Here is a 26,718-nt window from a genome sequence, read left to right as displayed (position 1 = left end):
TACTTCATTTTACAATAAAATCTAAAATGAATTTACTTTTGTGTGCGTAAAATTTATTTTGTAGATGGTTGAATAATAAAATATTTGAAATTCCAAATTTATATATATATATATGTATATTTTCAAGTTCTAAACTCACAACCTCCTGCCTTTCACGAATCAATCCTTTAATAATCCATCTTTAGAATTACACAAGGGAGGCAGCTTCATTGTTTCAACTGCAACGCAATCTAAAATCGCGAGCAAATATACGAGACTGACATAGTCGAGTATCAGAGTCACGTGTACCCCTTCAGGGTAAATGCGTGTCATGCGTTTGCGCTTGCATTTTTTCGGCGCTCATCCTGTTTCTCGGGGTTACACCCCCTCGAGCACGCACTCTTAAATAGCGCTGGGTTGTCGCGTTACGTCCGATCACGTTCTGATTGTCAATGCGAGGGCAAAGGGGATTAGTGTTTCAATTATTTGCACAATAAGAAGCGTGATCAAGCGGCGCGCGTGGACCAACGCTATATCGAGTGGCGGAGTCGCGTGACCATGTTTATTCACCGTCGAAATCCGTCAGCGGTTGCTCCTTTGAACGTCATTCCTCTTTCAAATCGAGCACACCGCATCGGTATAATTCGACCGTGTAACGGTAAGACCTTCTCCTAACTTATCGGCTCTCACCTGTGCCAGGTGACGGTTACCTGGTTCCATCTATATGTTTAAACAGCATCGAAATAGCGATTTATTAAATATTAAATTGTTAGAAAAACATCATGTAAAAAAGTTATTTTAATTATTTTTTAAATTTATTATTTTAATTATATTTTAATTATACTGTATAAAGAATTATTTTATTAAAGAGCTACAGAAAAATATATTTTTAAAATACATCATATTGTTATTATCTTTGCATATCACATTTACAAGCTGTTTTCTCATTTTTATAAAAATTAAAAATATTCTAAAACATCTAAAAATAATGACAAATTTATAATAAGAAAAGATATAAAAAATGTAGGGTATGTATATAAACTGAATTTGCTAAAGATTTTATGCGCTAATCTTAATTTAAGAATTATTAAATAAACAAAGAATATAAAAATTGTGCTCTTGAGATATTAACTTAATAAATAATTAACAACAGGAAAGAATATTATAAAATTAAGAATTATTTGAAGTGAAAGGTCAGATTGATCAAATCGGATATCGATTATTCAAACGATGGAAATATTTTTAAAAAATTTTGTTTCTACACATAAATTACACACGCATACAGAACAATTTCAAGCCGGAGATTATAAACAATAGTATTTTCACGTATTTTAACACTAAAATCGAATCCGATGCAAATTACAGATGAAGCAATTTAGAAATTAGATTTTAAAGTATCAAAATATTATGGTTTAATTTTAGTCAAATATTAAATTTGGTTTCGTACGTCTATGTTATCATTGTAGGCTAATTCTGATTAATTGTTAAAACAATTGTATGCATGGTACAATTTGCATACATCTCTTCAATTAAATACGACGTTTTTTATAAACTTACCAACCATTTCACGAAATCCAGAATATTTTTCAAAAATAAAAGACAAGGAAAGAAAAAGGATTAATAATTATAATCCCAGTCGTGAACGCATCATTATTCGAAATAGATTGTTATTAGCGATCGTCGAGTTATCAAGGAACGGTGGAGAAAATTGTCTGGTCTTCAAGGACGTTCATTACTCTCTAAACTACACGAGTACTTCACGAGCACCTCCTCTGTCTGGCGCCACGATAATGAATAACCGGTCAATGTCGCCGCACGCGAGTATTTTGACTCTCTTCGCTGCGGATAAAGTTTAATAAGTATAATGGAATGAAGATTGGCTTAGAAATGTTCATATAGCATATAAAGATACAGAAAATCACATTTTGATGGCCATTAAATTTATGATTTTGATACGAGTCTATACATAACATTATTCAATATTTAAAAGGGCCATCTTGCATCGATGGATACGAACATATTTGGATGTAAAACTTTGAGTTTTCATTTATTCTCAGAATCATTTGAATCAATTCTCTTTTCAAAAATTACAACTTTAGAATTTTTACAATGCAAATTTTTTTCTTTATTATTAGAAATGTTAAAATTTGAGATACTTAATATTTACAATGGCCTTTGTTCTTAAAGCTTTGTATCCAATTATTAAGTCTTTTCCTAATTACGATAATTAAAATTTTGTTTATAATCTGTAAGATATTATTCTCTATTTTCATTACAGAGTCCATTCAACGAGACTCGCAATAAAAATTGCTGCGAAAAAGCATTGAACTGTCAATATTGAATATTTTTCTTGTGGGAAGCAGATCAAGACATTGTTATTAATGTTGCCTTGTCCTCTGATCCAGCAACGATTGCATTGATAACAGTGATATTATTACGTTGGTTTAGGGTTCTTCCACATCTTGACAGAAAAACAGAAAAGCAGCAGCCAATCAGAACTCGTGTTAATAGTTCATAATTTCGGTTTTTTGTACTATTTACTACTAGCACGAGTTTTGATTGACTACTGCTTTTCTGATTTTAATCTGCTTTTCTGTCAAGGTGTGAACGCGCCCCTATACAAGAAGTATTATTAGTATCATTAGATTGCAAAAAGAGAATCATGGGATTGCTGTATTTACAAAAAGAAAGGACGATTCTTCGTATTTCTTTCAATATCTTTCCTTTATCAATTTAAACGGAAGTTTTTCTACGGCTTAAATTAGCCGCTCACTTGCTATAATCGAAAGGTATAATAAAATTAAGTTTTTTAAAAATCGAGATAAATTGTAAAATTTCCGACCGCAAGAATGTTCGGGTCACAATAATCAGAATATTTTTCATGGCAATAAATTTATTACAAAGTTGCTGTTAAAAAATGGCGATGACTGCACACAGCATTACATATAATATTTTTATAGTAAATATTATTTAGGATGCATGTCTTATACAAGATTTCTTAGAGATATCGTAATATACTTAAATGTTTTAGAAATGTACATACGGGAGAGTAAAGTAGAATATAATCGAGACCTTTACAGTCTACAAATGTGAGCAAATATCGCAAGCTATATCCGTATACAGGCTGCCGAGAAATTAATGTGCTTTCATTTATATTTCTTTCCTTTCATCGATAAACTTGAAACTTACTTTCCCGTAATCGCTCGTTCATCAAAAAGGCAAAGACAATTTTGAAGCACCTCGTATTATGTTTCTCGCGAGTTTCACGGAACGCTTACTCGCGCTTAGGGTAGAGTGTGCTTATTTCATATTGCATGGCGAGAGGAACTATCTCAAAGGACTGAGGTAATGTGAGAGAACGAGCTAATTGTAATCACTAAATAATATAATCGATGCTATGAAGAAAAAAACGAACTTTCTCGTTGATTGAGATATTTCCTTTGTCAGCCTTAAAATCTAGGGAACTTATAGAACTAGGATACGCGGAGACGCTGCCGTGACAAGTCGGTCCATCCATCGCAGCTGCGGGGCCCACTAGCGACTTTAAATGATCGTCGACCATTCTCGGACAAAGGCCCTGGCAGTTGCAACTTCTTCATCTACCTCTTCATCACAGAAGCATAACCGCGATAAAAACGCACGAAAGGGACTCTCAGTCAATGATTTTGGAGACTGTTAACGTTAGAACACTCGGATGCGGTCGATTAGTATCATCATTCATTATAACTATTATAAAAATAGCATTGTAGAATTAATTATATAAGAATTAATTATATATTCACAAATCACAATTTTGCTATTCTTGATTTCCATCCTATTTTATCATCTAAAATCATTCCTTGAATTTTATTTTGCCTGTTGCTAAACATCCTGTACATATTAAATATTTCTTAAGTTTATTCTACAAAATAGGTCGCAAGCCATAAGCTGTAAAAATAATAATAACCGTAAAAAATTTGCTAATCAATTGATTATTTTTTTCGTATTTAACTGTGATTGATCAATTTCTTACGGCTTACGAACGACTCGTGTATCGTATTGTAGAACAACCTTTAGACATTAAAAGCGATAAGAGAAATTCCGACTGTTCCAGTGTTAACTAAAATATATATTATAATAGGTAATAAAAAAATTTTTAATAAATCCCCTTTGGCGATTAAATTAATCTCTGATCAATACAGATCTCGTGACACTATGAAATAACATTTCTTTACTATATAAAAAGATTTATTCTCGTATGTCACATGAAATCGCACCATATCGATTCATCGATCGACGATCTCTGATGTTTATTATTCTAAAAAATTGACGGAAAAATTACCGGCATGTATAGGAAAGTATAGTGAATTATTTCTGTGTTACAATGCAAATCCTTTTATGGATCGAGAACGTGCGTGTTAAAACATACTTTCAGTCAAAGTATAATATTTGTTGCGGTTAAAATATTTGGGATCTGAGTCTTCACAACGAGTGCGATTCGAGATTTTCTTACTGGAGATCAAAGATCAGAGATCAGGGATCGAGGGTCTGTCGCGGGTACATTCTCGACATGTGCACAAAGGTGGGTACAATTCTCATTATACAAGATATTCAGTTGCAAAGACACGTATCAAGATGCGCACGTGAGAGAATCATTGTCAGTGTCAACTTAAAATCAATCTCCAGGTGTGCCGATATCGCATCGGGATCAGACATCTCTTTAATTTTGTGTTTCATCAGGCATCATTCCTATTTTATCTTATAGCCATGATCATGAAATGACGTCCAGACAACACTAAAATCAACGTTCAAAACGCCTTTTAGATGTTTTAAAAAAGATCTTATAAAGATGTTTTTAAAATGTCTTTTAGACATCTTGATTTTGAACTTTATGTTATCTATAGGAAAATATAAATATTGCGTCAACGTCATATTATATTTTGCATAAGAAAAATTACTAATCTTTCTGTGACACTGTTAATGACTGCCATCAACAGAAACAGTAGCTTTACAACTCTGTGTGGTACGTGTGTGCGCGCGTGCGGGCGTATTGTATGATTTTTAAAAATATGATTGATTTATATATTTAAGGGAATATATTTATATAATATATATTCAGTACACACAGTAAGAAGAAGAACCAATCATATTAAAAAATCTTACAACAATTGCAAAGCTGCTTTTTCTATTAAATGTAACCAATATTACTTTAAAATTTAAAATCGTCCAAGTCGATGCGTGTCATGCACACAAACACGAGCTTCTTTTATGCACTGAAATATATGTATTTTTAGTAACCCGCGAGAGTAGCTGCGTTCTCATTTCAAATATGCTAGCTATTAGCTGGTAAAGAAAAACGTTCGAATCGGTTGCTACGATCATCAAAGGCCATCGAGCAGCACTGCATACAAAAGTTTGTACTTTCGCCGTTCAAAGAGTAACTTTCATCTGTCAGCGTTTCGCAATGACTGAGCATCGAGATTTGACTTTTTCGTGCGTCGGTTCCCGGTCGACCTTTCGGTTCTCGGGTCGGTGGCACACGCAGGTTGCCTTGGTCGAGCGAATTCTTCCTTAGATCCTAAATCGTCGTTCTTAAAATTAATTGTTGAGGCAGTTGAGTTGGCAAGAGCAAAAGTATCAGTCGTATTTGTCTCATCGACGACGATGCTGAAACCACCTCGAAGAAATCCGCAATTTTCTGACTCGCCGTCGCTGCGGAATCAAATCTTTCTGAAGGAGGAAACAATAGTAGTTTTCATAACCCATCATTAGCTGACATTGAATGGTCTAGACTAGACCATTGTCTAACAGACAACCGTAATAAAGATATCGCGTGGGTTTGCAGCAGAACGAATTATTCTTGATTTGTGAAACATAGCATGGATTATAGGTGAAGAAATGAGTCCAGCGGCGTTGCGTGATCTCCCCTTGTGTCTCGCAACAATTCGTCGATTCGTCTTCCTTCCTTTCACTTTTTCCGTTATCACGGTGTTCACAATGCGAGGAACTTCATCAGGGCATCATAGATGAGTTGGGGACTGATGGTACCATCAGCGGTATATCTGACGCCGCGTAACGAACCGTCGTCGTGACTGACGACGCCATACTCGCCCACGATAAAGCCATCCGGCGTTCTCTCCTCGACCCTATACTTTCTATAGTTTCTGCCCTCCACTACGTAGCCGACCTTGTGACCGTCCTCCGTCGCACCTGGGGTTTCCTCCGTGACAACCAATTGCGGCCCGTGGACATTGCCATTGCTGCCAACGCTGACCGACTCGTCGATTTCATAATTCTGCTCGTGAGGCTCAACGCTTTCTTGATGATCTACTGGTTGGCCCTCGGAGTCGTACACCTTACTAGGTTCGCCATATACTTTAGCCGGCTGCGAGTAGATTTTGGCCGGCTCGGAGTAGATTTTAGCTGGCTCCGAATAGATCTTGGACGGTTCAGAATAGATTTTTTCCGGTTCGCCATAGACTTTGGCCGGCTCGCTATAAACTTTCGCAGGCTCGCTGTAGACCTTGGCTGGTTCGCTATAGATTTTAGCCGGCTCGCTGTACACTTTAGCCGGTTCTCCATACATACGCTCTGGTTCACCGTACATTTTGGCCGGCTCGCTATATACTTTAGGAGGCTCGTTATAGGTCCGCGAAGGTTTGTACGCTTTCGACTGACTGTATGTCTTTGGGCCTGATCGGTTATAAAGTGACGCATCATAATGACGTCCCATCTTGCGCCCTTGAAGCCGATCCGTTGAGATCTCCGGTACTTCCTCATTCAACTCTTGTCGTTCCGAGTTCTCTACGGGTAGTTCGTAATTTTCTTCCGTCGGTAGAGTAATCGCGTCAACATCGATGATCCGCCCAGCCTCATTAACTTCTTCGTCCTGATGATTGTTCTCAATTCGTGGTGTCATGGTTACGCGGCCGCGCCAACTCGTTCTCGGTGAGTCTTCATCAACGGAGAATTCGCTCCTGTTCGATTCCGAAACGATATTGCTGAGTTCCTCAGTAACGAATCGACCTGGTGGTGGTGGCGTTATTGTAGTCGTTGTAGTTGTGGTCGTCATTGTTGTCATCGTAGACGATAATGGCGTCGACGGTCTACTGTTACTCGTCGAACTTCTAATTGATTCCTTGGTTGATTCTTTAGGAACTTCTTTATTCATCGTAGAGTCCAAACTTGGTGGTCGCATAACTACCACGGCGTCAGCGCTATCGTAATGCTCGACACGCACTTTGTATGGCGTGGCCTCGACCGTGGATGTGACGCTGACACCGATCACCTTTTGCCGGCTGATACCTTTGCCGATAGTTCCGTTGGTCCCGTTCGATCTTGAGATTGTTCGATCTTGATAGGTCAACGTCGGCGCGCTCGTCATAGTCGTTGTTGCTGCGCTCGAAGACGTTAGATGCGTCGAACTTATGCCGCCCGGCGTGCTCAGGTCGTCGATCAACGATGCTAGATTTTGCTGCCGATTTTCCAATGTTTTTTGATTTATTGGATAAAAACGAACGATCTCCTCGCGACCGCTCGTGTGTGGCCTCGACACCGAAATCGGTCGACCGCCGCTCGGATTCCGAGATATTCGGTAGATCGAGGCTTCGTGTTGGTGCGATTCGGCGGTCGCGCTGTCACCCGCTGGTGCAGCCGCGAGTTGACCACCACGCGGTCGGAAGCCCCGGCGTCGTTGCGGCGGAGTCGCCATTGCGCCGTTTATGAAGACTGAAAGGAATTCCGAACCGGCAACTATGTCGCTCTTCTTCGCTGGAGCGCCATGAGTTTCTTCCCAAACTAGTGCCGCCTGAAGCAGTACCTGAAAAATCACACAATTGTTCAGAATTACAATTTTAATTAAAAGATCATTTATTATTGTTTATTTCATAATATATATAAAATTAGGAACATTAATTTTCATTTCGTTTCTTAAAGCTGTATAATGTTATTAATTTTGTAAGGATTAAAGATTTATAATGAGCTACATATTTAAATAGAACATATTCTTAAAAAAAATTTTAATAAAAAAATTACTTAGAAAAATTTATATTTTCTATTTAATGATTATTCCTATGACTGACATTTTAATTCAGGGGAAATATAATTTCAATTTCTTTAACGGAATATTTTTTAATACAGTTTATTACCACATATTATAAAGTTTATTATCGAATATCTCAAAAAACCCCGCATTAATTATAAAGGAAATTAAGTTTCGATGAAATGTGTTTGTTTTCACGTCATAGTTTCTAATACGGCGAACAATGTAACGGGCACAATAATATGGATATAGTTTTTGAGCTGTGGCATTGTTTATACTTTTGATACATGTATCATAGCTCATGAGAATTATTGGTTACTAAACATTTTGTTTAATACATTTCTGTTTGCTATTACAGTAAATTACAACATGTAAAGTTATTTCATTGGAATTTAATTAATATGAGGTCTTTTACGATTAAAAATTTATATTAAAGCTTCTATTATGCTAAGACGAACATAATCGTAATGAAGAGAAGTAGAAAACATCAAACATTTAACTTTTCCAGGTGTAAAAATTTTAACAGCATTTCATCACTGAGCGATCGATTCCACATTAATACAAATTCTAAAAGAACTTTTTAGAATTTTACAAGTCTTTTTATATTGAACAAAATTTGAATTAACTCTTTAGAATTAAAAGATTTAAAATTTTCGTAAATTTCACTTAAATTCCACTTAAAATATATGATTTCATAAATTGTAATCTTTTTTTCGTTCTTTCATTGGATCCTTGTTTTTCAAACGTTTCTTTTTTATGCTTAATTTTTTACCTTCTTCATTACGATCCCGTCGTATTATAATTAAAATCCTAAAACAAATTTTGTTTAAAATGAATAATAAATAAAACGTAAATGAAATTTGATTACTGTAATATCCAAACAAAGAGCTCGGATGTAACATTTATACAGGAAATAACATTTTAATTGTTCATCTTTTGTGGCATCGTTAAACGCGTACAGAACCTTTGAACAAACTTGCATGTTTTTTATTCCATCCGCCTTCCTTCCTAAAAATGAAAAATAAAACCATAAACATCGCGATGTTGTCGGATCCACGTCAAATCTGCGACGATAAACTGTTTTATGCATTCCGCGTTTTGCGCAGAAAGATGCAGGCAAGAGTATACATTCGTGCGATTTATAAATTACCCGCAACTCGTAAAGTTCCCTAATGACACTCACGATAAAAATCTCATACATTTTTACAGCAAACTCGTCGTGGATACTCTCGACTTCGAAGCGCAATACATACCTCTGTGAAGTTGGCACCTCATTTTTAAAAAAATGAAATTTTCGACAGAGTTCTGAATGCACCCCGAAGAGTTCTGAAGTTCCTGCCTAAAATAAAAAATAGTTCTGGCGAATTAACACTAAAAATCGAAAATTAAAAATTTGGGGTGCTAACTTCACAAAACGCATAACGAAAAATTGCGATATCTTCTAAATCATTAGTCATAGAGCTTTAAATGCTAATAACTTTTGGTAGAACTCTTGGGGTACTATCCAGAACTGTCAACAGAATTGCCGTAACGATAAAAAAAAATTTTTTTTTTAAATATAAAAAATCGTGATATCTTCGAAACCGTTAGAACTAGCGCGTTGAGTATTAAGAACTTTCGTCAGAACTCGATGGGTGCTACCCAAAACTGTCGACAGAACTCCCGTAACTCTAAAAAATGTTTTCACCACGGGACTCAGAAATTTTACGAAAAATCGCGATATCTTCGAAACCGTTAGACCTAGCGCGTTGAGTATTAAGAACTTTCGTCAGAACTCGTCGGGTGCTACCCAGAACTGTCGACAAATTCAACTCACAGTGTGGCTGTGCTGGATGGCGTACAAGAGTAAAGTACATTAAAGCAATCAATTGCCGGGATCATTTTGGTCTCAAAGTGTTTCTAGAATTATTTGCTCTAAGAATATCCAGAATCCGATATTTTGCTCATCGTTTACGTCGAAAAATTCGACCCGCAGTGTGGCTGTGCTGACTCGCGTACAAGAGTAAAGTACATTAAAGTAATCAATTGCCGGGATCATTTTGGTCTCAAAATGTTTGTAGAATTATTTGCTCTAAGAATATCCAGAATCCGATATTTTGCTCATCGTTTACGTCGAAAAATTCGACCCGCAGTGTGGCTGTGCTGACTCGCGTACAAGAGTAAAGTACATTAAAGCAATCAATTGCCGGGATCATTTTGGTCTCAAAATGTTTCTAGAATTATTTGGTCTAAGAATATCCAAAATCCGATATTTTGCTCATCGTTTACGTCAAAAAATTCGACCCACAGTGTGGCTGTGCTGGATCACGTACAAGAGTAAAGTATATTAAAGCAATCAATTGCCGGGATCATTTTGGTCTCAAAGTGTTTCTAGAATTATTTGCTCTAAGAATATCCAGAATCCGATATTTTGCTCATCGTTTACGTCGAAGGATTCGATCCACAGTGTGGCTGCGTGCTAACTTAAGACTAAAGTTGGCACAGCCACAAAGAAAAATAGCAGCAAATGAAAAATCAAGTACATATTCTTGAAGGGCTTTTTTTTGCTAATTTAAATTCTACTTCAAAAACATTAAAACCAAAATCCCTCTTATATTCCATTCGCCAGATTAACGAAAACAGATTTTAGAAAACTGAATCGAAACGCCATTTTGAACTTTCAATTTTTAAATACGGATTCGTAACGAACGCCCCCTAAATCACCAATAAACCTAATTTCACCAAAATCGAACAATCTTTATGATTTCCTTTACTTTTCTTCCGTCTGTCATATTGGATCAACTATTTCGAACTTTCAATTTTTGAGAACGGATTCGTAAGGAACACCCCCTAAATCACCAGTATATCTAATTTCACCAAAATCGAACAATCTTTAGGATTTACGTTAATTTTACGTCCGCCATATTGGATCCACTATTTCGAATTTTCAATTTTTGAGTACAGATTCGAAATAATCGACCCCGAAGATCCCCGAATACGAAACCACATCAAAATCAGAGAATTCCAGCAGCCTCAACGAAAAGAGGCTTCAAAAAAGCGTGACACGCCAATTTTAAGATATGATGAAAAGTTAGATTGTACTTTATTTATTTTTTATATATTCAAAAATTGATCTACAGATCAATTTATACAATAAAAAATTGACTATGTCCTTAAAATCTAATATTGCCAGCAGAGAGATTAATAAATTCTTTAACTTTTTGGAATTAACGATGCAGCCCCTTAATTATAAATCTCTTTAGTAAAATTGTCAAACAGAGTTAAATTTGCTTTATGTTATATACAAATTTGAATTATTCTTATAAAAATATACTTAATACTTATTTTTTTAAATACGAATAATGTCATTTTGATTGCTTGACATTAATTAATATCTTTTAATTACATAAATTAAATGAGTTTAATATAATAGATTCTACGTCAGTCACTATATTATACATAGAAATAGAGATAAGAAGAATTAGAGCTTCGAAGGTTAAAACAAAGATCTTGATAAAACTTTACATTATTCTATATATTTTAATGCATTTTACATGCGCGACAAAATGACGAATGACTCTTCCAGATCTTAATCAATTTATTATAGCGCATTCTACGTTATCGCTTATTTATGTACCATTCTAATAGCCACATATGACTTTCAGTTTCAAGCATAAATTATGTATTGCCCAGAGGACGCGGGTAATTATCGTCAATTCTAATTTTTAGTCGCCAGCTTATCGATCGTGTTTTTAATCGATTTCCTCTCACTGTAGTTCTATTATACCTCCTATTCACTGTGTGGTTCTATACCTATCTATATAATAAGAGATACGTGGCTATTGCAAGTGTAATAAGATACCTGTGCGTGCTCGAGTTCTTTGTAAACGCGACCTTGACGAGTCCCGCAGGTATAAGGAGCCAACGTCACGAATATAATATTTATGTGAACGGTTTATCGGGATCCTCGCTTTGGAAAGATACGCGCACAGTACAAGCAAAATTATCATTCAAACATAAAAATTGTACGTCTAATAATGCCGGAACCATTACACGCCAGGGACTTGCATTTGCAAACAATGGCGAGCCATTGCATCGATATGACGATCGACGGAAAGGAAGCAGAAACGTCGCGCGACGTTATCTATAAGTGAGATCTCGGAACAAAACAGGTATCGATATTTGTACGGAGCGCGAAGATCCAGGTAATAATCAAGGGGAAAAAACGCTTCATTAACTGTTTACATTTATGCAGTCCTCGTCAGAATTCAGGAATTTCGTGACTATTTATGAGAACCTTGAAGCAATTTTAACCATTTTTCTTCGCCATTAATGATATCCACATTCGAAATACTTGTGTACGTAGGAACACAATCTATACATTCATACATTATGATTATACATTATGGTCATTGTGGAGGCTACGTGACTTCGGTCGTGCGAACTTGAGCGATGGCTTTCGCGCAATGACATACAGTCTCGATGCGAAAATGTTGACCTTCGTGACACTCTAGAAACTGATCGTTTCTTGAAAAACGGACAATTGATTTTCAACGTACCGACAGCAAAAGTTGAAAAAAATTCAGGGATTCGCGCGGAAGGACATACCTCGGACGCGAGAAACGAGAGAGCGATCGTAATGGGTCGTTCAACACTGTGAGTGTTTCAAGTATTCGGCGACCATCTCAACAGCAATTAGGCGTGCGTGCTTCTCACGTGCCGGGAATCCACGTTCAGGAGATAGCGGCCACCGCCAATGCGCGCAGACATAAACGCTTAATTTATCTCTTATTACGCGATTGCCTGGCGACATGCACAGGAGAAAGGACGCACAAGGAGGTGCCATGGGCGCCGCAAGAGACGTGCGAGAAAGATGCACAGGCATTGTTTCGTATTTCCAGGCAAAGAATTATTTGTTTCAAGAATGTTTTTGAAAGGAATTTCATTAAATTTTTGTAAATATCAAAAATAAATAATAAATAAATGAGGTGACATAAACACTGTGGAAAGCAATTATTAAAAAACAATATAGTATATAAATATACAAAAAATAACATAAAATATTTACAAAATCATATTTTATTATAATAAATATATCATACATTAACATATTATATAACAATATATATTATAACATCAAACTGTTTGAAGACAAACAAGAATAAGGAAGTTTAAAACATATTCTTAGAAGTCCTGACGACGCCCATGGATCCTTTTATAATCTTGACGACATTAACGAATCGAGATAAGAAGTACAAACGTATCTTGAAAAACTTAAGGACAACTTGCCGGGTATTATTCGCGTCGGAGCAAATTAACGGAAATGATTTCACGAATATGCTATAATTTCGATTAGTAATCAATGCACTCGACCAACAAAGTACATGTTTCTCGCGACTCGCGTTTTAACCGTGTTATTACGCGATATCGTGGCGTGATAGCTGCGCGAAAAAGTAACGAGTGAAAAAAGAATTACATTTTTCTTCTCGTTGGACATGAGGTTCCTTATGCGGGCCATGGCGGCGTAAAAGCTGCGCGAATTTAAAGATTGCGTGTATAAAAATGTCCGGATCTCCCGAGTTGATTTTATTGCCGGGCTCTTGCCATTGCGTTACGGCGCATCGTGTTTCGTGTTGCAGCGCGCCATCGGATTTTTGCGACTCCAGGAAGGTCGCTGCCGTCCTTGCCACGATCCAAGTGACAGTTCGCCTGGGAGAATGGTTAAGATTAAGTGTACCGCCGTATGATTGTCCAGAGTTGTTTTCATTTTATTATTTCATTTCTGCGAATCTCTTTAATTCACAGTTCAATTCCCGAATAATACGATTAAAGGACGAGCCATCAAATATGTTATTAATTAACAATTACTATGCTATATGTATAGGGTTTTAATAAATAATTTATGTCGGACACAGATATAATTATTATTTCGATAAAAATATCTTTATAATTTGTCCATGTTAATTTTTGCAGATATTCCTACGATCTTGATAGAAGTTAACTATTTTTTATATTCCAATTTTTGTAGATCGATTTTTTCAGTTATATATATAATTCAACTTTTATACGTAAATATGCATATAAAGATTAAGCATATGTAATTTAGAAACCTCACAGTTATATCATCTTATTACTTTATTTCTAAAAAATCTCTTTAATTTGCAGTTTAATCCCTGAAAAATAATGTGATTAAGGAACAAGCTACTAAACGTATAATTAACGATTTCTGCGGTACATATCAGATTTTATACCTATAAATTATATACATATAAATGTATATAATATAAATAAATTATACTACGGATAAATATAATTATTATTCCGATAAAAAAATCTTAATAATTTGTGCACATTAATTTGTGCGGACATTCTTCTTTACATCATGAAGGATAACTATATTCGAAAATATTCGAATTTTCTACTTCAACTTCTTCGACCATAAGAATGATTCTATTTTTATACATGGACCCATCATGCAGACAGAATGTGCATGAAGCCACTACTGATCATGTTGCGTTCCTCGCCACAGGAGAAACGAAGCTGTAGAGCAACGGTGGGTTATAGTGTAGGTGACAGAAGAGAAGGGTGGCAAGAGAAACCTGCAGCGTGGGTGTATACGCAGCTACTTTACGATACATGTGGCGACACATTATTTTTACCCGATTTCGACGTCGATACTTTTCACTTAAAACGTCAAATTTTAATACCGTTATAATATAAAATCATATAGTGATTAATAACTGCATTTCAAAGAAAAAAAAACATGATAAAAATCGAACGTTCATTCCGTTAAATCAAGTCTAGATTCAACATTTAGAGTAAGCGTGACTATATATCTGTCTCTTTTATGAATTATATTTTATTAACGGCACTTCTTGACAATAATTTCAATATTGATTTATAGCGCATTTGCAGAACTTTGTTCTCGCTTTTATTACTTATCGTGCCCCCGCGATTGCGAAAAGGAAGGTGAAGAGAAGGAGAAGAGGAGGGCTAAGAGTTACTCTGAATAAAGAGACTGAGATCCGCAAACCGGTACCACCAGTATACCATACTTTTGCATCAATGATGGGAAATGCGCTCGTGTTTCAAGAATAGACGCGCGATTTCTGTGTGTGCACGCCATTATATAAAAAAAATATTATAATTGAATAAACGTGTAAATTATCTGGAATATTATTATTACAAAGTGTTTAGTATTTGACTATAATTGTATAATTGATTAAAAGTTTCATCTTTATTACTTTAATGTTAAAATAATATAATAATAATTATAATTTATAGTTCTACCAAAATATATATACATACAGTTATATGTAGCACAAAAAATTATTATAAATTATAGTTAAATTATGATAATTGCAATAGTTTATTTTTCTTTTATCAGGGTTGCGTTTAGGAGTTACATCCAGATCACTTTAGGTTATACTCGTAGTTTACGTTACGTATATTATGAAAATAGTACACATCAAAGTTATCTAGGCATATTCCTGAACGCATCCCAGTATTCTTATACATTACATATCCATATACAATGCAAAAAGTTAAATCACACTTTCTATCTTCCATTAAAATACTCTAAATTAAAATTGCTAAACCTATCTTATATATAATTAAAATAATCAAAATGTTCTTACATATTTTATTAATTAGTTTGATAATTTCCTTTGTTTATATATGCAATGTATGTTAAAGCATAATATACTCGTAAGCTGTATATACATAAGCTGTATAATAGCCGCGTTCAATAGAAATTGAAGTTCAATATTAAGCTCTTCAAATTATACTTTTATAATAGTAAGCGCTAATTACTTGAATTACACTTTTATATCTAATCGGAAGACACAGTACTATCTTAGCGAAGAAACTTCCAAAATAAATTGCAAAATAAACGTTCTCTTGATCACGGCCATTGACACTCAAAAGAATATACCTAGCCACAGATCTTAATTTTTTCGAAGCAATATATATCTAATGCATATATTTGTTGCAATAAAAAAAGGTCCAACCCGTAGGCGACATACTGAACACGGTTGTTTGGTCGCTATACGGTTAATTCTTTACGGGAAATTAATTACTAGGCCCCTCGGGATGATTGTCGACTGCTAAATAACATAGATTCGATGTTTACTCGATATTGTATATCATGATTAATCATACTGTCTTCGGTTCACACATGCCCCTATAAATCGGAGTAGCGTGCGCGTAGATAGATATTGTAAATACACGATAGAATTAATATCGGCCGATTTATAAAGCGGCTGGGCAACTGAGATGCTAAAAGGCGCGCGCCCAGGGACTATGTTGGTTGGCGGAATAGAGAATGGTAGTTTCCTGTTGAAAGGAGAACACTGTCGTGCAGACACCTCAGCGTGAGGTCACCGGCGGCGTGTCGGTGTCGAATCATATCATGAGTGTACGTATCTGCTTGAGTGCGCACGCACGTACGCACGCATATGCACGTCTTTTTATGAGTGCCCTCTCATAACCGATGCATCCCACGCAACAGTGTCGTTTATTATAAATAAAAGAGCGATTACCGCCGCTCGTGTTACCGGCGCTTAATTCGCACGATGATTGATGACCTTTTAGCGCGGCTAAATTAGACACGTCGCGCGGCGCGTTCTCGTATTGCAATATCAGATATTTTTATTCGTCACATCTTCCTTTTTTTTTTGGCTTTCGTCGTATCTGCCGGAGATACGTTCATTACCGAAGAACGCGAAGTTTATCGGCAGACGCGTCAAGGTACATAATCAATTACAAATAACGCACGCCCGCGGTACTGTTTTTATCATGAATAATAAATCCTTTTTTTCTTGGTTAGACTGCGATAAATTGTGCTAATATATTTATACAAGCGGTGTGTATCGACACGAGTGGTATTGGGGGTAATTTATTTTGTTATGTCTGAGATCGAACGATTCCTCCGCGCGTTAACAAAGTCGTTATATATATGTTATAATTTCGTTATATTGATTTCCCCGATCTATTTATCATATAAATATATTACAGTGAGTGCAAAAAGTACTCGTACAGGAAAATACGAGATTCAAGAAAACTTTATTTTTAAAAAGTAAACATTACCAGCAAAAAATGACTTGTCAAATTGATGTCAGTATGCTTTATGATACGATGATATCGACACTAATTCGAACATCGATTCAACGTCTAACGGTTATTTCTTGCTGAGTAATTAATTTAGTCTTAAATAATAAAATACCTGGTAACAAATTTTTCATACGTGAAAATATACATAAATATGTACAACATACAAAAAGACATGTATAAATATTCATAAACACATAATTATGCATATAAGACATATGCATTCATGTTTATACATTCTTCTTTCTTTTGTATAATTACCTTTTAATGTAATTAAAAAAATAACAATAATAATGATGAAACATTAAAAATGATTAAAAAGATAAATGTTTTAAAAGGATAAACTATCAGACTAATTAGATCATAAACATAGCAAATATATAACATTCATTAAGTAGGGGGGGTTAATAAATTTTAATTTAAAACAAATTAAAAATCAATGTTCAACATTAGATACTAGGTAATGTTCATTTAATACTACTGTAATAACTACTATAATAAAATTAGAAAGAAATCTCATAGAGTCTAATACAAGCTCGTTTTATTGTATCGTATCGCGAATTGCTTGTAGTTTTTCACAAACACAACATATCAATGTAGTCTCCAGGCGATAATTATTCTATTTTTAGGGATCGATTAAAACCAAAACGCCCAGAACATTCTCCAGAGGTGAATGTACCCGGATCAAAGTCAATAAGATACGCGATTCTGATCTATTATATATTTCGGCTACGCTCACGCGATATCGGCAGCAATCAGTGATATACCGATTAATAAGCAGGAATTTACGCAGGAATTTGCGTGGGTACTACGAAGTGACGAAGAACATAACGATGTCTCGGGCAGACGGACTTATCCGATAAGTTATAAACAATATGCAGGTGCGGCTGGTCTTAAAAGATGATCATCGCGAAAGAATCACGGATTTGTGAACCAGCGCAAGGTGGGCGCGAATCAAATTAATGCCGTCGTCCTCGTTTCGATGATCTGTCGAATATCTCACTTGCGCTAACCTGCCCGTCCTATTTTTTTCTTGTTTCAGACAAGAAGTTGTTTCTCTTTAACGTGTTAAATTTCCACCAGTTTCAATCAATCCAAAATCAAGCTCTTTAGCAGATATTATAAATAAAAAAACCTCGGAATTAAAATAACCCCCTAACTCATAATAAAGATTTATTTTAAGCACGTCGTATATTTCAGATTTTAAAAACGAAGGATCCAATTCACTATAACTATCAGCAACTTTGATGTACACTGCCTAATACGGCGTATAATTATTTTGATCCAAAAAATAATAATCCAGCGCTCTTCTTAATGGACTCGAAACACATCGAAGGTAAACGAGAGGTAAAGATGGTAAAGTACATATCACAGCTGCATAAATGGATCGTCGACGTTCTTGACCAGTAGCTGTCTTTCGAAATTCTTGTATATCCGGTTCTGCGTGAAGCGGATGTGACAATGTGAAGCACGTGATCGAAGGATCGTACGAGCGGTGCGCGAAGTAAATGACACGAGCATATAAGGTTCCGAGGAATCTGCGAAAGAGACCGATCAAGGTTGCGACTGAGTGCGGACGTGTGGTACGGATCTAAAGTATGTGTAAGCGTATGCGTCCTCTTAGACCTGGACATTATACGAGGTGCATTGCAGAAGAATTAGCTTCTTCAGAAAAATTCAATCTTTCATTGGAAAATATTAGTACAAATTAATTTCCTATGATTTATCATTTGATTTGTTATCAGTAATTCAATTTTAAACATTAAGATTTACTCTAAAATTAATTTAAGATTAATTTTAATAAAAGGACTTTTTTACAAAATAAAAGGGTATGATCTCAAATAATCGCTGGTCTACAAAGGATTAAATTGCCATCAAAACAAATTTTAATTTCTTTTAATAGAAATATTGTTGTTCTTATTTAAGTAATTCTTTTAGTACTTTTGGTACGCGAATATTATGTTTTTCCTCTTTAAATATCGTTATTCGTATATTGAGAAGTTATAGTAAAACAAACTTATAACAAGATTATAATCGTAATTTCAAGCTTAAATTTTAATAAACATGACAACAGTTGCGTGGCAAATCCATACGACGTTCTCACGCTTCTTACTAGCTAAATTACGATGTAAGAAGTGCAAAACAAATCGCTATATATTCTATCGATCCGTAGGAGTCAAGAAAGGTAACGCACGGAGTTGAAACTATCCATAACTTATATTTATAGCATATTACTTATGCAAATATATGTCCTATTGCAACCAGCGTATCAGAACATGTCATTCATACATTTCTATACAATTCATTCGATACAGAGATGGTGCGCGTTCTGCGCGAGGATAGGTATGACTGTTGTAAAATATCGGATTGTGATTTTAAAAACTCAGACAATTCTGATGAAGACGCAAAATAATATATTCGGAAAAATTATTCAAGAATTATTATACATACAGTAGAATATGAATGCAGAAGTAATTAAATTTAATGTAACATAATATACTTTCGCTCAGATAAATATATAAATATAATTTAAAAAATCGTTTATCAAGTTAATCCAAAAGAAACGATATGAGGTTTATGTCACATTGCTAATTTCATCACATTTATTGGGTTTTCATGAAATGTGAAGAGTGATTTTCTTCATAGATTTATTCCATAAACATCCTTTTCTGAATGAATCTCGCGTTTACTTCTTTATCTAATAGCACCTGTTTCCTTGGAGCTTGGAGTAAAAATCAATGATCTCGAGAATCCTCATAATTGCAATTAATTTCAGAGATTACGGTGACAAGAGTTAACACTGTCATTAAATGTTTTACTATTATAATTAATTCTTTGCAAGTCAACGAAAATACATCGGATAAAAATCAAAGTTTCGATGCCCAACTTGCAATCCAAATATTTTTCGGAATCTACTTTATTTACTGTAGAGAACGTATATATCTGCGCTCTTAATCTGTTTGACATATTTTTCACATTGAGCATATACTTCGATTCGTATCAGAGATTGGTAGAAGATTTATCGCGCATTCTATCGCCAAGGCAGTTAAGGGTCAGTTTTCAATGCTTGTCGAGCGAAAGTTTAACTAACCTGCGTACGTCGACAATACTTACACAATGAACTACAGTGGCGTAATTTCGTACTCAGAGTCGCCGTTTTATAAATATGCCCTCCCACACGCAGCTTCTAAATAATTTACGTAAGAGACACGGGCGAGCGCGTTCGCGCGTTTTATACGTACGATACGGCAAACGACGTTTTATTTAAAAGAAACCACGAGATTTTTAAACAAATTGTTGCATTAAGCAAACTTGGGAAAAGTTCAATACAAAATATCCTCAATATGTAACGCGTTTTTGCGGTAGTTTATGTAACACAAATTCCTAAAAAATTGCGTAATATTATCTATATTAACAATATTATTATTAAATTATGTCTATTACAATTGATATTATAACTGTATTTGAATATTAAGGAAATAGTAAATAAATTTCTAGAGCAATGTTTAAAGTGAAACAAAGCATTTACTTTTTGTGCGAAGTGTATATAAATATTCTCACTCTCTTTTTATACTCTATAATTTTTTATTAAAATTATTTCAAATTAAATCCAGAATCTATTATCTTAAATACACAAATTCTCTATTCTGAAAAATAACATATTTACGTGTAAATCTACGCTTGGAGACCCAAATACCATCGCGGTTTCGCAATTCTGATTTTGAGAGCAAATTGCTTAAAGCACATAAACTCTGCCGTCATTCAGAATCAAATTGAAAACGTATTACGTTTTCATAAAACGTATATATACGCATACTCTTTCTTCAGTATTGAATAATCACAAGGTTACACAGTGTCATACGGAAGAGTCCTGTGTAACAAGAAAGTAACGGGCACGCGTATCGAAGGTATTCGGGTCGTTGAGTCAAGTCGTGGCGCCTTGCATCAGATACATCATCCTTAATGACTTCCTTATACGTGGGCGTGTGTTTGGATTTTCGCATAATGCGACATTCGCGCGAAGAACATTATCTATAGATGACAGTGATGCGGTAATACGTGCGAATCGAATCGGAACAGCAAAGGAAATTATTTCAAATTAATTTTTACTTTATTTGCTACATTCTTTAATGAAGATTTAACAAAGAATGTTACGAATTACAAACACGTGTACAAATATACAGTTGAAAAATTTGTGTTAAATTTAACGTATTATATACATCCCAAACGGTCCATTCAATTATACTAAATTACAATTAAAATCTTTGTGTCAATTTAATATAATTTGTCTCTGTTAAAAAGTAACATTATGTAAACAAATCTTTAAAAAAATGCTTTCAAAACAATTCAACATAATTTGAAAAAAAAAAGGCAAAGCATATAAAATGAATATCTATAGTAGGCTAAATTAACATGTATGTTTATCTTTCATTTATTTATTTATTTTAGAATTTAAAACTATGTTATTTTCATGTATTTGGTCACATACTCAAAAATTGTGTTATTTTAATACTAAGAAATGTTTTGAATATTAATTTAATGCAAAATATTTAAATAATATAATTACATTATTCTATATTAAATTAATATTCGAGTATGTTAAAAATTCAACATAAAGATTGTAACATCAGTATACAAAATATTTTTTACTGTGATCATTTTTTGACACATTGTAATAAAAAGACGTCTTTATCCGAATAAATTACTTTATTGGAAACCTTTCATGTGATGATACGACAAAAAATATCGTTCTGTCTTTATTACTCATTGAATGCAAAGAAAAACGACATTTGTGTGTGTCAACTTGTGTCATTAAATGAAAGGTACCAATTATCTGCATATAGGCATTCTTGCTCTAAAGGATACAATATTTTATGATCCCGATTTATGATCTCGATATATATTTAGCAATAAATCCTACGCTTTTGATTGCTCAATATTATATACACAAAAATTTTACAAAAATTCTTTTACGCCGTAAAGAACGAAAATGCCAACTCGTTCGCAGATCAATTTGCGGTAGGAACCGTTGGTTGGAGTTACATTCTTTCGTTCGCGATCGGTTATACGCGAGGCGTTACCTCCGAAAGTGAAAGTTCGGAAATTACGGCCGATTACGTGAAGAAAAGTTCTGTTTTTTTGTTTGGATGTGGAAAGAAGATTTTGCTGATCTAAAATGAATAAACATATATTTCAGTGATGCTAATGAGACTTAAAACTTGAAATAATGGCTTACAAAAAATAATAATTCTCTTCAACTGTGTGTTTTTTAATATTCTTTTCATTCAAGACAGATCAGTAAGTTATGAGATAAAAACATTATCAAATATATTCTTTAGGAAATATTCCTTTAATTTCAAAACATAAAGAAAGAGAAATAATAAATTTGCAAATGAAATATGATAAAACCCAATTAGCCCTAATCAACTTATTATTAATAAACTTTTGAGAACAATAAATTTAGCATTGTTTTGATATAAAGCGCTAATCTTAAGAATAATTCTTAAATTAAGTAAATTATTTTTTATGTATATTATGTATTGTAATATAAATTACAGAACGTGTTCAAAAGCTTAATGTAAAGCGACCGAAACGTGTCTTGTATTAATAATGAGATATTAAATATGGATATCATATCAGAGATGTGTAAGAAGAAGAAGAAAAAAAAAACATATGTCATATTTTATTTACACAGGCAGACAAACGTCATCGCGTGGTACACGCGACGGTGAATTTATGTGCGCGCGTATAACCAAAGTTGGTTTAATAATCCGGTACAATTGAATAATAAAGAAATTCGAATTCATCACGACGGCGGCGGAGGCGGAGGAGGCGTTCTTTTTTGCGTGCGTGTGACAGGTTGATTACGTTGCATTATAGACTCATCAGGTAATTACTCGGGATACGGTATCGCGAAACGGAGCCGATAGAAGGGTTAATAAATCGTTTGCCGTTCGATATCCGTGGCGGTGTAACTCTGGCAGAACGATATATGATCGCAGCGGGAGACGTTATTACCGATGGTGCTTGCTTATAATGGTCGGCGAATGAAGCGATAAACGATTATTGTGCTGGTCGGCCGATCGGGAATTGGCAAGTAGCCTGCCATCGTATCGGCTTGCCGTAGCCCTTGTCGATCCTCGGCAACTTCGACGACTATGAAGCGGCAATTATTGGAATGAGCGAGAACGAGTGGTAAATGCTTCGTACAGCTACACTTTCAAAAATGTAACCAAAAACACACAATGGCATGCATACACCGAAAAAACTTGTTAGCAACTTGTCATTAGTTACTAACTTGTCATAACTGCTCGGAACCAATTCGATTCTCCTTAAAATGTTATTAAACACAAAAATTTAAAAGACACGCGTTTTTTTTTATATCAACTCAATTTGAAATTTAAAGGTTGAAACAACTCCTTAAAGTTAATGTTTATACATATTTGATTCCAATTAATTATGTGAACAAAACGATGAAGTATATAGAGAAGTATTTTAGGAAAAATTATTATGGTTTTTATAGGTATTTAATAATGTATATATATCTCTCTAGATTTTTTACAATATTCATTTCTATTAAATTTTAATTATTTTTTTTTTTTTTAATATTATACTTTAAATCTCAAATTGGGCTAATCTACAAAATACATGTCTCTTAGATTTTTGTCCTTAACAATATATTTAAAGAAGAATCGAATTTGACAGTTACTACAAATTTCTCCTATGATATTTAATAAAGATTTAGCTAAAGATTTGAAAGCATAATTAAAGTTTATTTAACTATCCAAATAATTATGTAGAACTGCATAATAAGTATAATGTTGTAAAAAATATTAATATTTTAGTAGATCGAATGATCTACATAATAATTTATTGATAGTCTAATAAAATTATGCTTTCATATCTGTATCCAGTTAAATTTTTTAATGCATTAGCAGAACTGTACTTTCGGTGTAACTATACAAGCATTTCCATGTAATAATAAAATCTTACATATCTATAACTTAATTATAACCAAAAAATAAATAATATCTGTGCGCTGAATTTAAAGACTCAATAAGTGTTGTCAGATATTGAGATTTTGTTACAAAATTTGAAGACGAAATCTTCCTTTTAGTTTAATTTATCGGCGATGCTGCTGATATTCGGAAATCATAATGTCGCTCCAATCCAATTTCGGAGTGATTATGGTAATGCGATACGTGCGCCTGTCACGATATCGCCGAGTATTATTGAGAATTAGTTACTTTAAAGGTTTTATAAGTAGCCTACTGGGAACGATTTCTTCGTCGCGGCCTTGCACGATTACGTCAGGTAAGCAGAGCAAGAAGAGGGACGTTTAGCCACCGACACGGTAGAAACGCATTTCGCACACGATATATATCGATATATATCGGAGCGAGTGCGGCACGATTGAAGGTAAGTATGACTGCACGAATTGCGCTCGTGATCGTGAAAGGCTTTGCCATACTTGCACTTAAGAACAACTGAGAAATGAACCTTAGCTGATTGGTTCCACAAACAAAAATAAAATCTGTCAGCCAGTTTTTTTAGGCGTCTGACATTCATATATTTTCATATTTATATACATATATAGTATAATGTATATATATATATATTTTTTTATTTACATTTCTATGCGCATAAAATTATTCCGCAAAAAATTTTATATTTATAACCATATTACTTCAAAGACCTCACAGTTTAAAATCTCACGTTTCTTTCTTTCAACGAGACAGTTTTTACTTCTTCTCGTCGAATCCATCACGAAGCGTCAATTTCATAACAACTGCTGATCACTTTGGCACAATTCTTCCGTAAAAACTCCGTCTGGACTACGCAGGTAAACAAAGAAATGTTGGGTTCGACTTGTACAGAATTTCGTCTAGTGTTCTTTATGGATGAAAGAATGAATCGTGTCTACAAAATGCAGATTATCGCGAGAAGCGGAATTTAATTGAGACACGGGCACGCGCGCGCAGCGTGTGTTCGTGCAAGGCCGTCGAAGGTTCTCCCCGAGAACGAGTGGAAAAGACGTCGCGCTCTCAACGGCACCCTGTGGTCCTTCGAAGATCTTTAATGCCTTTTTTCCTTTTCTCCCCGCTCTCAAGGCATTTTCGGCTCGGACAAAGTGAGGCTCGTTTGCGATAGACGTGTGTCAGACAATCCTGACGTTGGAAGGACAGGCGCGTATACGAGAAATAATTTCGCCGAGTATATCCTTATGCGGTCGCACACCGCAAGACGTTTTAATCATCGTTCTCTGGGCCACGGGGTAATCGCACGTACCCCGAAAGAAATAATTAAAACGGTCCGCTCGTCGGCACATTAATGATCAATTATATTAACGTCGGTCTTACTTTTCTCTCGCTTTGTGCGCCTCGCTTATAATAGAATCTGGTGTGCGTCCATTGTGTGCAGCTGGCCTTCACGCGGTACTTGGAGCGAAACTATAACAGGATGTCCGATTTTATATCTAGCGGAAGCTTTGTCTTTAGAAATATAAGCGATATTTGCGTTGCGCAAGTGTCGTAAAGAAAATTATAAGTTAGCTATGTATTAAGTGGGTTGTATGACGTCAAACATGCAGGTTAACGTATGCAGAAAATCACCATTAAAAAAATAAAATATCTTATATAAGTAAATAAAATATTATTAATTAATTTCCATTCCTATTGTTAAAGTTAAAGAGAAATATGTATGAGTTTTTATGGCACACTTTAATTAATAAAATGTTATCATTTAATATAAAACTTGCACTTTCATGAAATTCTCCAAATAACAAAGGAACTCTAAATTTATCATTAAAAATCCAATAAAGTGCAAAGTTCTGAGAAATTCTGTGCAGTAAGAAGATCAAGAAACAATATTGCAGATACAATCTCAACCTTACTAATCACATCATCTTATCTATCCTATCGCGCTGACACGTAACTTGATTTATAATGTCAAATATGTTTTAATCAATCTCGCTACTCTGTGGCTATATTGATTGTGAGAGAAAAGTGTCTGGTATTTGTGACTATAATTGCAAGATAAAATAAATCCTTTGCAGCAGATATGACTAATAATGCAGTAAAAAATCTGTTGAAAGAATTTCGTTAAAAATGTTAAAAGTTTTTCCATATTTATATTACCAAAAATAATTTAAAAAGTTGAGCTATTTTTAAGAAATCTTGCAAACGGATAATTGCATGGTCTGATAAATGTTCGACTGTATATATACCAACCATAAACCTGTATAGACCCAGGATATCCCCATGATAAAAGTGAAGCCGATAGAACAATGAGATTGAGTGAGAACAAAACAACGGTGAAGAATCTTCATTTTTCTCTATTACTGTCAATATGCGCGAGAAGGATAGAGATTCACCGATGTTTTACATCTCTCACCGTTCTATCTCTTTGATCTCTCTTAACTTCTATCATAAAAGCATGCTGCGTTTATCTTATAAGTCTATGGTGTACCAACACTGTAAAATTATAAATTAGTTAGCTGTTCTTGATCATTATGATTAGAAGCTCCATTTTTATAGTTATTACTGCTGTAATATTGGTAATAATTATATTTATAGTTCTATAAAAAAAAACGTATATAATAGTCAGTACAGAAAATGACTAAAATTATAAAC

General features: G+C 34.6%; 1 protein-coding gene across 1 annotated transcript in view; it reads right to left on the bottom strand.

Annotated features, from left to right (window-relative positions):
- Nucleotides 1–5,843: 5,843 nt before the first annotated feature.
- The window catches only part of LOC108783310 (uncharacterized), a gene marked incomplete at its 5' end in the record, with an annotated part of 45,752 nt that continues 24,877 nt past the window's right edge, over nt 5,844–26,718 (bottom strand). The window contains one exon of the mRNA XM_018551853.1: nt 5,844–7,777. Within this exon, the coding sequence (XP_018407355.1) occupies nt 5,951–7,777 (1,827 nt within the window). The remainder of the gene's footprint in view (nt 7,778–26,718) is intronic.

Source organism: Cyphomyrmex costatus, unplaced genomic scaffold (genome assembly GCF_001594065.2).
Source record: "Cyphomyrmex costatus isolate MS0001 unplaced genomic scaffold, Ccosl1.0 scaffold148, whole genome shotgun sequence".
Taxonomy (NCBI): domain Eukaryota; kingdom Metazoa; phylum Arthropoda; class Insecta; order Hymenoptera; family Formicidae; genus Cyphomyrmex; species Cyphomyrmex costatus.
This window is presented reverse-complemented; position numbering and strand designations above follow the sequence as displayed.